Below are 17,731 nucleotides of genomic sequence, written 5' to 3'. Positions count from 1 at the left end.
TTTATACTCAAGTTCAATCACTTACATGGGGGCAACGAACAAATCTCCTCCCAGGGTTTCCACTTGTCCATGAAGTCATAATTTTCATCTTCTCTCCACAATGGCAGAAAACGTAGCGACTTGGTCTATTTGTTGCAGATGAAGACGACCATGGATGGTCCATGGCGGCAGGTGGGAGCGGGAAAGGGGAAGAGGTAGAGGGAGGGAAGAGTGGGAAAATAGAAGGAAAAGAGAGGGAAAATAAAGTAATGAGGAAAAGAAGGGAATTTTGGGGTATATATGGAGTGGGTAGCCGACGTGGATGTGTCACCGGCTCCACATAAGGAAAATCCATTTTGGGTGTTACTATAACTATAACCTCAAGTTTCATAAATACAATAAAGCTCCCCTAGAATTTGTGCTCACAATAACTTTACATGATTAGTTCATTGCATTTCTACGCACTTATCCCTATCTTTTTCTATATGAGCCATCGCCATTCATTGACCATTGTTATGATATCTCTTTATTGTCTAGCCAATTTAAGTCGGGGCCTAGAAAGAACCTACCGTTAGCCTCATAGTAGTGTGTAGCACCAAATAAAAGATAGCAACGGGACTATAACTTAACAATTTAAACACAAAAAAAGAGGTTAAATGCAGTTACAACGATTACCATATAGCCGTTGCTGCTATAGGTTCAAGCACATATTTGTCATCAATCAAAGCTTTTGAAAACTAAGTTACAATAGTTTCTTGTAGTAACTTGCTAAATAAACAGATTTTTCAAGCTTTCCGGATAATGACACGCCTTTCTCTTTTGTACTCGACTTCGTCTCTCTGATGCATAATTATCAATGCTCTTCGGATCTGTCGAAACAAAAGAAAAACCAATATCTTAAAAACAGTATACACTCGCAGGAATAGCCTTGCATTATTTTATAATAAAATCTTACTATTGATTCATTGAGTTTGCCCGTCCTGGTGAGATCATCAATCAGTCTTCTCTCTGATAAATGGCTTCCTATTCCCATTCTTCTCTTTATCTGGAATTCTGCTTGCTGTACACACAAGAAACAAGATAATATATACTTCCACCACCGGTATAATGAAAATCAAAAGCGAGCCAAGGGAGAATCGAACCTTAATTTCATTTGCCATCTCAGGAGTAAGATTAATATGTTGGTTTAGTCCAGACTTTGCTGCATCCATGGTGGAATTGTTGAAAAGATTAATAGCTTCCTTAACATCGTTATCATTTGCAACATTGGACCTAAATCAAATGAAAAAAAAAAAAACAGAGGGTCACTAGAAATCATGCAAACTAGAGATAGGTGACCATAAAAGCAGTAAATACAGAACATGATGACTATGGCTGATTAATGACTTACAGTCTCATCTTTGCTAGTGACTCGCTCAACCTTACTATAGCTTCCAGCTGTCTTACAGTTATTGGTACAGCAGTTGATTCTCCGGTTTCATTTGCCTGTCGCCTCATATCCTATGTAAGGTACGAACATCAAGTGTTACATAAATATTGCATAAAATACAAAGAAAGAATGATAATAAATGGTATTTGTAACGATGTCAGTTTTAAAAACAAACTCTAACAGACTCCATACGTGATCCAGTATCCATCATAGTCATACCTGTCTAATTTTAACATAACTCTCCTGCAACGTCTTGGCTGCAGAATCTGATAGGCGAGGTTGACTCATGGTCCGACAGTACTGAATATACCTGCAGCGAAGAAATTTTGGTTTAAGTCTTAACCATAGAACAAACTATAACTTACATAAAAACAATTAATTACTACAACCATCCATATTTTCATATATTGCAGACCTTTTAAGCCAATTATCTTCTTTGACATCCCTAACATCAGTGGCTGCATTAGCAGATGCATGGAGACTAATGATATGACTGGCAATAATCTGCATAAGCAAAACAAAATGTTGCTCAAGATTTAGATGCACTCGAAGCTCAACAAACCTGACTTTGAAACGTTTCTAGTTACAGATTCATGGTGCAAGGCTTCCAAATGTGTGTAATATACAGTTAATTACCTTGTCTTGGCTGAACATCCTAACATCTTTCACAATGAAGATCAGATCAAATCTTGAAAGAATTGTAGTCTGCAAATCAATGTTATCTTGGGCAGTCTGCAATGTAGAAATGCTTCTAGTCAAAATAAAAAATGACATTAAAAAGGCATGAACAGGGGGTCATAATGAAAACGAAACTGTATGTACCTTGAGATCATCATATCGTCCTGATGGAGGGTTTGCAGCTGCAAGCACAGAAGTTCTAGAGTTGAGAACAGTTGTTATACCAGCTTTAGCAATCGATATTGTTTGCTGTTCCATGGCTTCATGTATAGCAACCCTAATTACGCAGTTGCAAACATGTCAGAATTTTAAGGACAATGCCAAAAGAAGAAAATAAACTGATTTAACCTAACCTGTCCTCTGGCCTCATTTTGTCAAATTCATCTATACAAACAACACCCCCATCAGCCAACACCATGGCTCCTCCCTCCAGATAAAATTCACGCTGAATCATATAAAAAATTATATTAGTATTGCAGGATAGGGGACACCTGATCAAAAAATTTTTTTAAGAGTATCAAGCATAACAGCTTACAGTGCTGTTATCGCGAATAACAGAAGCCGTTAGCCCGGCAGCAGATGATCCTTTTCCAGAAGTATATACTGCTACAGGAGCTGTCTTCTCCACAAATTTCAGGAACTACACAGATTAAAAAGAAAAAAAAAACAATTCTTGTTAATGACCACCATATTGAGCAGCTAAAAGGCTTTCACATTACGGGATCACTGAGAGTTTAAGTTGACCTGGGATTTTGCAGTGGATGGGTCTCCTAAGAGCAAAACATTAATATCACCTCTTAATTTCACACCATCAGGCAAAGTCTGAACAAACAGAGAAAGCAAGCCACCAGATAATTAAGCAAGGCCAACATAATTCAAGAATAAAATTGAGATTATACCTTCCTTGATCCTCCAAACAATAGACAAGCAACAGCTTTTTTTACGTTTTCATGGCCAAATATAGATGGGGCAACCTTAGAGCATATGTTTTCATATACATTGCCTTCTGATGCAAACTTTTTGAATTCTTCTATCTGAAAACATAGTAAAGGTAACCAGTTAGTCAGCACAGCCAAGACCAGATCAATTGAATGCGTATCTCCACACTAATTATAGAATGAAAACCAATGCAAAGCCTTTTGAGATAATTAGTCTACTCAGTATGTTGTGATTGATAAGGCTGCTCAAATCACTTGTGTTGAAACACTCCATGTATAAACAAGCACTGATGACTACACTAACTGACATCTAATAATAGTCAACGACTTTCTTATTTTATTTTTTTAATTACAAACTGTAGATGCCTAGCTTGCATCTTACAAAGTATGTGATAAGCTGAATAGATTACCTCTTCTGTTGAGAAACTGGCAGGACCACGAGTAGCTTCATTTGTTTCTTCTATTCCAACAACTCTTATATATGGTTGTCTAACTGCAACTGCTCCTTTGTGACTAGTCAAATCAGATGAGAATCAGGTTCAGCAACTCTTCAAATGTATGAAAAGTTATATCTTAATTCAGAACTTATGACATAAAAAAACTCACGATGTGGATGACTTGGCCGCTTGAAATATGCTGTAAATGCCCATTATAGTCAGTCTTGTACCAGGCACAATTGTTTGCACAAGATGTCGGTCAACGGATAGAAGCATGTTCCTTGGTAGCTCTCCTGTTGGAACATCCTTGAATTTACAACAAATAAAACGTCCAAATAGTTATTTTAGTATGGGAACTTCAGCAGTAAATTGTACTAATAAACTTCATCAGATCACACTCTTACTTCAGGGTTCTCTTGAAGTTTCAAAGTCTGCTGATCAACATACTTGCTTTTATCTGGAACTACAAGCCATGGATCAATGGGGCAAGGCGTTTCACCCGCCTGCATGATATTATATGCAATTATATGCCAGATAAAAAGAAGCAAAGATCAAATAAGATACGTCAATGAGCTAGGGAATATAATCACCTGTGGTACATGCGGGCATGATCTTGGCACAATTGCTCCACCTAGCCCAGGGCGGCAAGGAACCACCTTCGTTTCTTTACAGTTCTTGCAAATCAAATGCACATAAGTGGCTTTGGCCTTTGTACGTGATGCAGCAATAGTAATCCCAGATATCTTAACCAGTTTAGATATGTATTGTGCCTATATGATTAAACAAAAACAAAAAAAAAAACATTTCAACAAAATCAAGTTACAATCAAAATCAAAGTAACCTAAAAGCAAATAAAGTTAAGAAAAGGCTATAAAAGTATAAAAAAACAGTAAGATACCAACCCCAAGAGATCTCATTGATACAGGGTCCTCATCAGATGTCAACAAAATCTGAACCTCTCCTATTTGTGGTTCCTCCAATTTACCCGCGTCTCCAGCAACTCTTGATTTCAAACTTGCATTAACCTCTGCCGCAGCAGTTTCAAACTAACAATACCAACGTCGATAAAGTGAATATCAAGTGTACCATAACTATAAAATAAAACTGATAATATGTGTATGATACAAATGAATTCAAACCTTATGCTATGCTTAAATTGTTTTGTATAATGTAAACAAGAGACCAACCGATCATAGATAATTACGTTAAATAATTACTAAAGTAGTTACATGTATCAACAAATAACTACCTAAAACCCACATCAAAACTATTTGCCCCATCAACCGTTCCTACATCTCGCCTTGGCACCGTTTGATATGATTGTGTAGTCGAAATTCTTGGTTTGAGCTTTCTGCTGAGTTTCAAGGGTCATGATCAGTTTATAACCCGTTTCATGCTTTCTACCGAGTGACTGCCCTTAATGGTAATTGGTTCGGATGTCAGGGTTTCCCCTATGACTGCTAGATTTTGACCTAACTTTCAGTTATTGAGGGGCATAGTGGTTTTGAAAACATCAAAGTGTCAAATGTAATTCCTATATCTAGCCCCTATATCTAAACATCTTTTATAAACTATTTGAAATGAAAAAAATTACTAGCCCCTATATCTAATTAAACTAAACATGTAGGTAACTAATCAAACATTTATCAGCACATAATAAAGAAAATAATTACTCCCAATTAAAATTAAAAGCATCAGCATATAAATCTTAGATATTTTGCCCCAAAATCATATGTATATATATATAGTCTAAAAATAGAAAAACAATATAATAAGAAGAATAATATACCAGAGGGAGGTAATCGGAAGGGTTTTTACGGAGCAAATCGCGAAGATCTTGATCTTTATCATAAGAGAGGAGATCTGATAAATTAACCAAAAGGAATTTAGGGTTTTCAATAAGGCTTTCTCTGTACGGAAACACATTTGGTTCATTTTGCCGAGCGAAGTTTCTGATAAACTCTTTCAGCTTCACCAGCACCGTGTGCCGACTCGCCGCCTGCTCCGCCTCGCTGCCGCCGTGAGGGAACTGTGCTTGGTCGCTGTAGAATACCGCTCCTTCATCCCACCCTGACATTTTTCTTCTTCTCTCTGTGTGAGTGTGTTTGTGTTTGTGTGTGTGCGGCGATGGTGTTTGCGGTGTGTGTTTATGTGTTCCCGCGGGTTTTGTCTTCTTTTTTTTTGGCGGGAAGAGATGGCGGGAAATATGATGGATGGAGGGATTTTGTGTGGTAGGGTGCAGTGAACTTCCTTCAACTGGTTGGACAATTATGCCCCTAAATTATGTAGCACAGAATACTACAGTAATTTGTTTGTGTACAATTTTGGAGAATAGAAAATTTTATATGAGGATCAAAATTGGGAGTTGAGATCCGAGATTAACGAAGGTGTTACAAGTTTTGATAAATTCAACAATAGCTTTTTACTTAATTGTACAGTTTGTTATAAAAACAATATACTTATTGTATATCTGTTCTTAAAAAAATATATTATGGTATGTTTATCACAAAAAATGTGATTGATTTATGGTTCTAAATTTTTGTTAGCACAGTAGAATTTCTGAAAAGATTTATAAACTTAGTTGCAAGTCAAACAAGAATTTTGCAAAACTAGTAATCCCAAGTTTTGGAAAATTATTATGGAATATATTTGAGGCGATTTTGACAAACGAAGGTCATGAGATTCTTTAGAAGCCGAACTTAGCAAACCTGGGTGATTGTGTGCCATAGTATACTTCTTAGTTCCTAATACTATGAACACAATCTTTTCAAAAGTATCTTACAACGAACTAAATAGCTAAAAATACGATAGTTTGGGAGTATTGTCACTCGCCAATCCCCATTGGAGTTGGTCGTTGCTTAATAACATGTACATGAATAAGTAACCAGGGTAATTTTACCCTTTTACCCAAAAATAAAAATCTGATAATTTCTATTAGTAATCTAAACCAAATAACATAACCACTAGTTAGTCTAAGAGGGTTTATTCAACCCAGTTTAGAGCATTGCTATCAAGCATTTATCCATCTATAAATTGAAATTGTTTTGCATTGGACCGAAATTGTTGCATTTTTGCTAATTGACACTCAGAGCAATACTCCCAGCAAGTTCACAACTCAAAGTTGGCTACCAAAAGTAGCCACCATAAGAAAAGACGTTGAGAAAAAAAAAAAGATGGTCTTAAATTCTTGCTTATTTAACACGCAGCAGCAATTCATTTGATCATATCAGGTCAATTAAAGCATAGGAGTGGCTGTTGTCTCTTAACATTTGTACATATTGATACAGTTTTTTGCAGGATCTGAACAACCGTGGCAGTTTCTGGAGATTAAGAACAGTATCTTGCCTATCGAGAGGTGCTCAATGTAGCAAATAATAGTCATATACACCGGAAGTGACATCTTATCAACCATATATTGACATTATTATTCAAGGGGAACAGCAGTATCGAGTCTCACTCTGTTTAGTCTAACTGTTCCAAGAATGTATTCAGGTAGTTCTTTTTCCTCCCTTCCCTGTGTTGTGTAAAAAAAAAAAAAGAGAGAGACAAATCAATTTAGGTGCACAACACTGAGATAGTTTCAACAAACACTAAATTATTTATATTATGCATCATAATTCCAATAACCTTTAATATACAAACAAATGGCATAAAGCTTGTTTAATAAAGAAGAAAAGAAAAAAACCTCAATTAAGATGGCAAGATCAACCACGAGGCTTGTTACGTATCCAAGAACCAGACCAATCACACTCCTTGCAACGGATGACGACCCAATGTCTACATCAACCTGCACAATGAATTATAAAACATTAAATTTAGTAGTCAATCCTATATATCACAAGAAAACAAAATGGAAGGATCGCGTGGACCAAAATCAATCAGTGTCATCATTAAAGGACAGATACGTAATTTCCATGAAACTATGCCAAGATAGAGATTGTCACCGGTTATGGGATAAGGCGGATAACACAATTAACACCTAAAGATGAGACATCGGATATTTCTTACAAAGAACGGAAAAGTGAATACCTCCAAGAAATTATCTTGTCTTAAATAGTGGCAAGTTACAGCTTTTCCCAATAGGCAAGCTTTTGTCCCGACTGCACGCTTAACCATCCAATATCCCTGTTGACCACGTTGATTGGTCACTATCAAAATATGTCCATAAAAAAGAGATTTTGTGACAGCAAGATACAATGGATATAAATTACCTGTACAATGCTTGGAATCAGCTTGAATCTTGAATCACGAAACGCGTCATTCCCATCAATAAATTTGCCCAGCAAAGAATTTCTATTTACGGGCCTGTCAGCAGCATAGTAGAGAACTAGGCTGTAGTTTGGTTTCCCGGGAACCTTGAACAAGAGTAACAAGGGATAATTACATCTCAAGAAGCATTAATCAAAATTCAAACACTTGAAAAACAAGTAGATAACAAATTTAATCTTCACCAACTGTAATTATTCTATAGCAGGTCCATATGCGCCTTAACAAAGCAACATTAACTTTACACTAAAGCAGTAATTTCTATTATACTCCATCTAATAAATTGAAGTGTGTCGTTATTCAACATGGATTTAAACAATTTATACTAACAAGTTCATCCTAATTCTGACAGTAAAATGCATGAAAGATTTAAGGGATTATCATTTTTTGCACGTTTAAGAAACCAAACTTGCAAAAGGTTTCAACAAAGAGGGGCCATTCTAGCAATCAAAGAGTGGTTTCAGGGACCAACATGAAAAATTCACAATTATAGACAGAGGGTGCAAAAATGACAAAAACACAAGAACCATTCATGCAATTTACTCACACAGATCTTAGAATCCCTATCCTTAATACTAGTTAAAAAACATATCGAATATCAAAAGACCCATTTTTCAAAAGGATGTCTAAAACTATACAAAAGTGATCTATATCAAAAGACTCTTATTATTCAAAAGAATGTCTAAAACTCTTGTTGTGATAAATTATATGTTAAGCATATATGCAAAAAAATATGCATCTGTTATAGGCCTATATAGTTAAGTCATACCTGCAGGTTCATGACAAGGATGAATGGAAGTTTCTTCCCAGCTTCTGACTGTAGCAAAAGATGTAAAAAGAAACTGATCAGAAAAACACAAATTTCGAGTGAATAATGCAAGCATATGTTAGTTCAAAATCACTTGAACTACATAACTTTAGTGTTAAGCATTTATATATGAATTATATAAAGTTATACTACAAAAATGGATGTGAACCTATTACTTTATATTGTTTTTTTAATCACAATTCACAACTCATAATAGTTGTATAAGAATTCTCAGTTTGATCTATGAATGTGTAGCAGACTCATCTTTACAAAAATTTTATCATATTTATGTAACATAACAAGAGCCAAATCTAAATGAGAAAACTTGTTGAGTACCTGAACAATGCATTTGGGATGCAATGCCACTTTACTTCTGGAAGTCTCTAGTTTATACCAGTCAACTGCTATAAGCTTCAGAAGGGGATTCCCACCGGCTACCTGAAGTTTAAATTCATAAAAGTAAAATTTTAATTATTTACTACCTTTCTATAACAAAAAGTAACTTTAATTTGTTTTGACATTCACAAAAACAAAAGCCTAAAACTGACCTTAGTACTGTCTTTCAAGTATGTCTTTCCTCGGATCTTAAATCCAGCACCACTTGGAGATGTCCAACAATTGGTATCGGCATCACTTTTCGCTTTGTGCATTGAACCAGGAAAATCACTAGGATCAAGAGTAACTGGATCTACATTTGGATCTAACTCATTGTTGGAATCCATAGCTGATCACAGACAAAAAAAAAGTAATACACTGAGAATACTTGGGCAACCTGTACTTAAAAATATAAAAATTACCCGCTTTAATGGTACCTTTCTTTGCCGTTAAAGCCAAGCGGGCGATAGCCCATGAAACATTCTTCAGCTTCACTCTCCGGCCCTGATAAAGTTAAGAGTAGATTTATGATCTATAATCATATTAATTGTTATTTATTATTTTTTTTATAAATTCATAAATCCGTCTCTGTATTGTTGTACTTCTAAAACAGAATAAAGAAAGAAACCTTGCTGTCAAGTTCAGCACCACCATCTTCTTCTTCATCGGAAGATGATGATGAATCATCAGCAATTGCATCATAAAACTCCTCAGCCGTTTCTGCATCTTCAAACTCACTAATGGATCCAGAAACATCAGACGATTTTGTATCAACCAGTGTTGTGGAAGATTCACACGTAAGAGCAGGGTTTGCCTCAATGTACGCCTTTAAACCTGAAACAATTGTAGAATCTCCTAAAATATTTCATTGGAAAACTTAAACTTCGCCTTTGGAAAAAAAAATAACCTTTTCAATAAAATTTGACACCCAATTTATGTAACTTCCATAAAGTGCACAATTGTACATAAGTCGTTTCAATCTGACACGTGGATTTGATTACCCGTGTTAACCCATTACAGGGTGACCCAAATCTACCTGACCTTACCTTTTTTCGTAAGTATTTTTCACTTTATTTAACTTCAGGCGATTAGAATGTAGTTCAATATTTTATCGTTGTAAGCATTAAAAACAAAATAATTAACACACAAACCTGACACTTGATTTAACAACGCACAAGGAATTGAACTTTCAAACTTTGAGCATTCACCACGCTTCCATTTTAACCATCCTGCTGAATCCATCTCTAACATATGTGTTACAAGACATCTATCACCGATTGATACTCCCGACGCTCTCAGATTCCTGATCTCCCAAGACGAAGCTACAATTAATAAGTAGAAGTTGTTAAGGAATAACTCAGGTATATACTATGATTATATATTATATTTATGGCTACATTAGATTGTGTGTAAAGAGGGGGGTTAACTGAGTGGGAACCCTCTGGTCCCTTGCACCATTTTGGTACCCAAAGCGCACACCGCATAGAACTCATGCCCCGGTAAGTCACCATTCTCACACATGGGATCACAAGATTTAGTTTCTCCACTTGCCAACCCTCGGGTCCCTTGCACCATTTTGGTACCCAGAGCGCACACTGCATAGAACTCATGCCCCAGTAAGTCACCATTCTCACACATGGGATCACAAGATTTAGTTTCTCCACTTGCCTTTGGCAAGTTTTGAACCTGTGACCTCTAACCTTCATCTGTAGGCCCATGTGGTCACATGATGGCGGTACCACTGGGATTTCACCCCTTTGGTTAGTTTGTGTGGATCCTATGTATTTTTGATCATTTTAATGCGAAGTTGTAGATAGACTGTATGTTTATATCTCAAAGCTATTGAATATGTAATATTTTGGTAAATGTATTAAGATAACAACTTATATGTTGTTTATAAAGACATCACATTTACCCTTTTTTTATTATGTAATATTTAAAAAAATATCCTGACTCTTACGAGTCGAGTCACGAGTCAAAAAATCTTGTTTTCAAGTCGAGTAAAAATTTCCGAGTCGACAACTATGGGTACATACATTAAATACAAAAACACTACATATTAGAGATCATTCTTGATACTATTCAAACATCTCTAAAGATCAATTGTACCGTAAAACTACATACCATAAGAAAGAAAGGTTCTTACGATTAATTTTTATTCGCCGATATCCTGATTTTGAAGGTCGTTTCTTATGTATTGCAGGAAACTGCAAGATCGCTGCATCATAGATTCAAGGTAGGTAAGCAAAGCTCAAATATATGATAGTAGAAACATACAATATCAATTTTAACCACATGTGGCACAAAGAAATAACTACAAGTAAAATCCACTTACTATATGTTCCATCTTGTCCACGAAACCATTGTCTAGAAAATATAAAATCACGCTTAGACTGCCACCTATAAGAACAGCACATCAGTTTTTGACTGATGAGAAATGACAAACAAGATGAGTTAAATAATAATAAAATACTAAGGATATGTAAGATGCAAGCTAAGTACAGTAGAGTAGAAGTGTCATCCAATCCAATTCAGTGCATATAATCCCATGCAAAATTTATATTTGATCATCAAAGATGAAAGTAAAAACTCAATGCAGTAGTAAGAACCGAAATAGGACTAAAATTTTCAATCAGATAATGACGCACCTAGTTAAGCATCTGGTATCATAAGATCCATACACAACATCAGAATGTCCATTTAAAGAATCTACAACTTCTAAGTCACTAGTCAATGCATCCCACCTGTAATTTTATATGTTAGAGAACACATAAGATTGTATAAACATAGAATGCACATGAATTTGATCATCATACTCGTATCTCCGGTGTCGATCAAGGTTCAGAACCACCTCAAAAGCAGTATCCGGACTTGTAGCCACAGCACCAACGGCCTTCACAATAACAGTTTTGCTGTGCGGCTAACATTTAATAAACGAGTCAATATTTAGAACTACTACCACAATGCACTTTTGCAGGACAAGTATCTATTAACACATGTATGTGCACGTATGCAATAATGCATTATGCAAGTACCTTATGGTCAGACACATCCTCAAAGATTCTGACACCTGTAATCCAACATAGAGCCAAAGAAAAAGATATCAAGACGTTGGAGATTTCCACATAAACGGGCATATATATCAGAAAAAAAGTTCAAAAAAAATGAAGTGTATATATGTTTGCTTTTAATGCTTTTATGGCTTGGAAAGGTGGTTAGTGAAGGACTGCTTTATCATTTGACAAGTATGAGATTGAGGCTTTAAGCCCAACAAAACGAAATGTTTAAACGCATGTAATGATTCATATTACTTGTTCAAAAAGTAACCATATTTTGAGACGACTCTTAGTTTTGTTAGTGATCATAAATCAGAATATAAGTTACATTAAGATGTAAAGGAAAATGGGAATTCCCTCGGCCGGCTGCAGTTGATAAAAGGTCTTGGGTGTTTTATTACTGATTGGCATTTATACAACAGATGCTCATGGGAGTGACATAGAGAGTTAAGAGGAGAGGCCCAAATTTCTGAGTTACTTAGTGCATTGCAGTTGATTTCTTTCATTGAGAATTACGACTATTGGTGCTGGAATCTTATTGTAAATATTCATGTTTGGCGAGGGATATAAGATACGATATAGACCTTTCTATCTTACCACGCGAAGATCATCAAACTCGGTGGAACTCTTTAGTACCTAAGAAGGTAAACATCTTTATATGGAGAATCTTGAAAGATCATCTCCCAGTCACAATGAGATTATCTCAGTTTAAGAGAAATGGAAATTCATTCCATTTGTTGTCCAATATGTCTTTCTAACGTGGAATCAGCGAATCACGTTTCACCTTATCATAAATTGCGGTTTCTTACCTGAACTAAGAACTTTGATGGCATCTTGGTTTCAACTTGATATTTCATATGCGAATCCTACTGATTGTTTAGCCTTCCTCTAGGGTTGCAAGTGTTAAAGATATACAAGAATCTTTTGGAGGCCATTTGCCTTGGTGGTGGTTGATGTGGAAGCATCGAAATAACGTTATGTTTAATAGCAGTGCATCCTCTAGCGACATTTTAGAAGACATTGTTTCTACTCTCCATCAAAATGTTTAATCAAGAAAAGTAACTAACTAATTAATGGTGTGAAATTGTGATAGTTTTTATGAATCTTATTTTAATAACTACATATTTTGATGAAAAATATAAGATAAAGTTTGCTCCGTCAGACCAGATTCCACCGTTTTGGCTCGTACTATAATTAAGTGTTCTGACCCGACAACCCAAACATATTTGGACACATTTTCCGACCCACGTAATTTACCAACTCTAATGATAATCAAACACGGAAGCACAAAGATAAAGAGAATATGGTACCATTGATTGTACGGACACATCTCCATTCATGTACTTCAACAACATCTTCAGCATCTTCCAACTCGCTAGATCTATGATGTCGACCCAAGTTTGAAGATCTTGTGACAAGTCTCTCTGGACCTACAGATAACAAAGTGACGAGAAGAAGCGGCAAATTAGTCTCCTTCAAATTTATGAGCATATCTGGTAACTGTTGACATTATGTAGCTTACAGATTTATTTTTTAAAAATTCATAATAGATCTCTATCAGTTATTAGTTACCATGTCCTATTCTTATCAGCTTCTTTAAATCATTTGCATATCTCCTTACTCTAGGTCGACGCCCTTCGAGATCAATCCTTCCAAAAAGAAATAGTACAATGAGACAACAAGTATAAAGATACATGGAACATAGTTTCAGACTTTCAGTACTGAGAACAAATACCTGATGTAGGTTGTCTTTCAAAGACACAACAAAAACTTAATAAATTATGATATTTCTAAATGATAGCTCAGAAATTGGTGTAACATATTTTTACAAGAGAAAGTTCATTAAGTTACTTGATGTAATATTATTGCAACATATCAGAACATATGGCCTACTGATTCATGAGTTGCACTCTACTGTATTAGAATTTTAATTAACAATATTGATATGGATAGAGTGGCGTCATACTCATTCTCCATGCTCAATCTGTTTCTGGTGGAACCTTGAGAAAGCTCATACTCAGCCTAATTATAATAGTTGAGGAAAATGTTACATATAAAAAAAAATATGGAAGGAAAAAAAAAACAGGTAGAAACCTCTTCATGTTATAAAGCTTTTGGCTCTTTATACCTGCTGTTTTGCTTGATCAAATGCTTCCATCCATTTTCGGGTTTCTCCGGCTGTAGCACAAGCAATCTTACAACAACATGGTAATCAGGATAAGAATCGATAAATTATCGATAAAACCGATCAGTTAGAAGTAACATTATGTAAATAGTATATACAAGATAAAGTCACATACTTCTCCTTTCTTTTCCTCATCCAACCGATTGTAGAACCTTAAAACGTAAAGATCCTAAAAGTAACGAATTACACAAACAACATTAATTATAACCGATTTCTTCAATAAATAAATAAATAAATGAATGAATAGCAATGGAAAGGAGCTTTAAGGGTCTTACACCATCATTGACCCTTTTTCTTCCTAACTCCTCCACCATAAGGGTGTTCCCGACCACACCCCTCCGTATTGGTTTCTGCATCAAACAAGCTAAAATTGTTGTAATCAACATCGAACAATAATAAATCATCGCACCAAGAATAACTAATTAACTAAAAACGCCTTGTTAGTCCTTTTATTTGAACACAAGTTAGTAGTCCAAAAAATTAAAAAGTCAAATATGCTAATCACCAGTCACCCAATATAACAATTAACAAAAATACAAATATCATAGATTTCAGTCATTGAGTTTAGGCATTAACACAAAACCAAACTAGTACCCGGTATAACTACATTAAACTTTTGGGCTAAGTGTTTCTATAAGAATCCAACTTGTCACATTCTGCTACAGTATGTATCATATTTAAAAAAAAAAAATATGCATGTAAAAAACTTCAAATTCATTGCTATGGTATTTACTCGATAACTAATCATTATGTAACCATTTCCATGCCATATAAGTTGCCACATCATGAAAACCGCCATCATCTTAACAACTTACAAACAGTAAACAATGAAAATTTTTAGACATATCTAGATTTGTTTTTTTCTGGTACCACCCCTGAATGTTTCAAACATAGTAAAAGATAACCGAACTTCGAAACACACAAAACCAAGTTTTTCACACTCTAGATACACACTATAGCAAAACCTGACAAGTTAAATACATTTAAAGAAACACTAAGCCCTTATATTATACATAGTTCACTCTATAATCATGCAATTACAAACCTATAGATATAAAATTATACAATACAAGTATATATAAATATATAAAAAAGACAAATGGGAATAAGAAAAACATACAATGCCAGGGTTTTCATGAGGATCACGTTTATACATGATTACATATTTGCCACGAATATAAAGAAACCTTAGATGACAAAATTCACGCCCAATTGAATTTGTACCCAGATGATAAACCCACCCGAAATATTCAAACCGGGTCCGTCTACTACTCCCTTTTTCATCCGCCCCACTTTCCGATCCACCACTTTCTGATGACCCGCCACCGCGTTTTGCCATCTCCGGGCAATATTATTTAAAATATTCAAAAAAATCGATAAGGATTAAACCTTTTTGATGAATTGAAGTATAACTTTTTGTGGGTTCTTTAATAATGTCGATGACGAAAGACGAATATATAATGAAACTTTGACAGGTGGAAAATGGCGTTGTTTGAATTTAATTTGGTAGGGGTTGGTTTTCACAAGTTGGAGATTCTGAGAAGGTTTTTTACAAAAATATGAAAAGTTATATTTAGATTCTTTAAAATAGTGACCGGTGGCGATTAATGGTAGTGATGACAAGTAATGTAGATTATTGATGTAAATGTAATTAATATTGTATAATGATTAGTATAGTGTTCTTAAGATTGGTTGTGTAATTTATTTCATTAAAAATATTTTAGACATATTAATTAAGATAATTAAATTATTAAATAAAAAAAAGGGTTATTTAAAAAAAAAATATGGTATTTTTATCATATCGCATAGAGTAACTTTCAACCTAAAAGAAGGTTATTTTTTAACATGAAGTAGATACATAGTAAAAAATAAATGGTTACGTAATAAAATGAGAAAATATATAATACATGTGTCATTAAATGATTAGATTAGACATATTATTAAGCATATTCTAATGCACAAATATCATTATTTTAAATATAATATTATCATGGTATCCACGCAATGCGGCGGTAATTGTGGTGGTGGAAGCGACTGTTGATGATAGAGACTGTGTCTAGTGGTGTAAAATTGATTTAAAGTAATTGATGTAAAGGGTTAATGAATATATTTGAAAGATAAATAATTGATAATGTAATTTAATTATTAATGTTAAGAGGTAGTGTAAATGAAAATATTTTAAAGGGTGCTAAGTGAAAATATTACATAATTTTCAACATTGCCATAAATAAAAGGCTATTTTTTTATAATATAACTAGCACGTTACCCGCAAAATGCGGCAGTGATTGTGACAGCGACAATTTGGTGGTGTGGCGACTGTTGGTGGTAAGTGAGGCGTCAAGTGGCATTGATAATTGATGTAAACTAAATGATATAAAGAGTTAATAAAAATATTTGAAAAAAAATAAATGATTGGTAATGTAATATAATCGTTGATGTTAAGGAATTAATGTAGGTGAAAACATCTTAAGGGGTGTTAAGTGAAAATATTACATATTTTTCAACACTTCTAAAAATACAATGTTATTTTTTTTATAATATAGTATACATATATTCTATATATAATATAACTAAAAGAGAGGGTTGAGGATACACTTGGCACCCTAGTCCCCTCCTTTAACCTAATAATTCCTCCTTATTAATCCTCTATTTTCTTTAATATTTTATTTAATTTAATAAATGATCAAACTTATTATTAATTAAAAATTCTTTTTATCCTTAAAAATCTCCCAAAAACTATTTATCTATATATACAACCTAGAAAAAACCCTCGGAGGAACTTGAGGGAATCCTCCTCCATTATCAACCAAAAAAAAAAACCCTACTTATTATTAATTAAAAACTCTTTTTATTCTTTAAAGTCTCCCAAAAGTTATTTATTTATATATACAACCTAGAAAAAACCCTCACATATTATTAAACCAAAAAAATACCTATGGCCAAAAATTATTTATCTACATATACAACCTAGAAAAAACCCCTCACATATTATCAACCCAAAAGAAAAAACTATGGCCAAAAAAAAAACTACAATCGACTATCAAAAGGGTTTTTTTATTTATATACTTTGTTCATATTTAATTATTATTATTATTATTTAACATTTAATTCTTATGTTATTGTTATTATTGTCTCTTTTAATTTAGTTTGTTTTCCATTATAGGTTTGTTATGGTTTCTTCTCCAACAACAAAAAATAAAAGCACATTAGTTAATCTTGAATATCTTAAGCTAACACATGTTAACCATCATCTACGACTCTGTGTTGTGCATGTATGAACTGTTCCAGAGTGTAACAACACGAAGAAAATCACCAACGTTCAAGATGGTATTTGTTGATGAATTGATATGTATTTTTCAAAATATATACTTTGTTGCAAATTTTTTATTTAACTAAATTTGGAAGACAAAAAAAGGGTAAACTGGAATCAATATTTATATGAAGTTAATTTTCATATGTTTTTTTTTTTTTTAACTTTCGTATTGATTATGTTATAATATTGGTCATATTGATGGTTGCTCGAATCATATTAACTTTGATTACTACATTTTGAGACTACCCGTCCATGAGAAGTATAGAT

At 34.1% G+C, this 17,731-nt stretch overlaps 2 protein-coding genes across 4 annotated transcripts; both read right to left on the bottom strand.

Annotated features, from left to right (window-relative positions):
• Positions 1–627: 627 nt before the first annotated feature.
• On the bottom strand, positions 628–5,575 carry LOC122592997 (DNA replication licensing factor MCM5). Its single transcript, XM_043765328.1, has 18 exons — positions 5,251–5,575; positions 4,364–4,507; positions 4,052–4,231; positions 3,866–3,964; positions 3,631–3,767; positions 3,435–3,537; positions 2,986–3,120; positions 2,831–2,908; positions 2,622–2,726; positions 2,440–2,531; positions 2,231–2,363; positions 2,045–2,140; positions 1,824–1,912; positions 1,628–1,718; positions 1,370–1,479; positions 1,122–1,251; positions 935–1,039; positions 628–848 (listed from the first exon to the last, which is right to left on the bottom strand). Exons 1-18 carry the CDS (start codon positions 5,536–5,538, stop codon positions 765–767), a joined length of 2,199 nt encoding a protein of 732 aa, XP_043621263.1. The 5' UTR covers positions 5,539–5,575; the 3' UTR covers positions 628–764.
• Positions 5,576–6,490: 915 nt separating this feature from the next.
• LOC122592491 (protein ENHANCED DISEASE RESISTANCE 2-like) lies at positions 6,491–15,605 on the bottom strand. 3 transcript variants are annotated; one of them, XM_043764730.1, is made up of 22 exons: positions 15,272–15,605; positions 14,427–14,501; positions 14,267–14,320; positions 14,095–14,160; positions 13,933–13,988; positions 13,539–13,615; positions 13,277–13,396; positions 11,946–11,980; positions 11,727–11,830; positions 11,559–11,654; positions 11,246–11,337; positions 11,057–11,128; positions 10,062–10,232; positions 9,539–9,744; positions 9,348–9,414; positions 9,084–9,259; positions 8,872–8,973; positions 8,497–8,544; positions 7,673–7,816; positions 7,491–7,586; positions 7,147–7,248; positions 6,491–6,975 (listed from the first exon to the last, which is right to left on the bottom strand). In XM_043764730.1, the coding sequence occupies exons 1-22, from the start codon at positions 15,488–15,490 to the stop codon at positions 6,886–6,888; spliced, it is 2,268 nt and encodes a 755-aa protein (XP_043620665.1). In that variant the 5' UTR covers positions 15,491–15,605; the 3' UTR covers positions 6,491–6,885. The 3 variants fall into 3 exon arrangements, with proteins under 3 accessions (XP_043620665.1, XP_043620666.1, XP_043620667.1); XM_043764731.1 differs by having other exon boundaries at positions 11,246–11,310; XM_043764732.1 differs by lacking the exons at positions 13,933–13,988; positions 15,272–15,605.
• Positions 15,606–17,731: the final 2,126 nt, after the last annotated feature.

This window comes from Erigeron canadensis, chromosome 3, assembly GCF_010389155.1.
Source record: "Erigeron canadensis isolate Cc75 chromosome 3, C_canadensis_v1, whole genome shotgun sequence".
In the NCBI taxonomy this organism is placed as follows: Eukaryota; Viridiplantae; Streptophyta; class Magnoliopsida; order Asterales; family Asteraceae; genus Erigeron; species Erigeron canadensis.
Note: the sequence above shows the minus strand (reverse complement) of the source record. Positions and strands in the feature narration are given on the sequence as shown.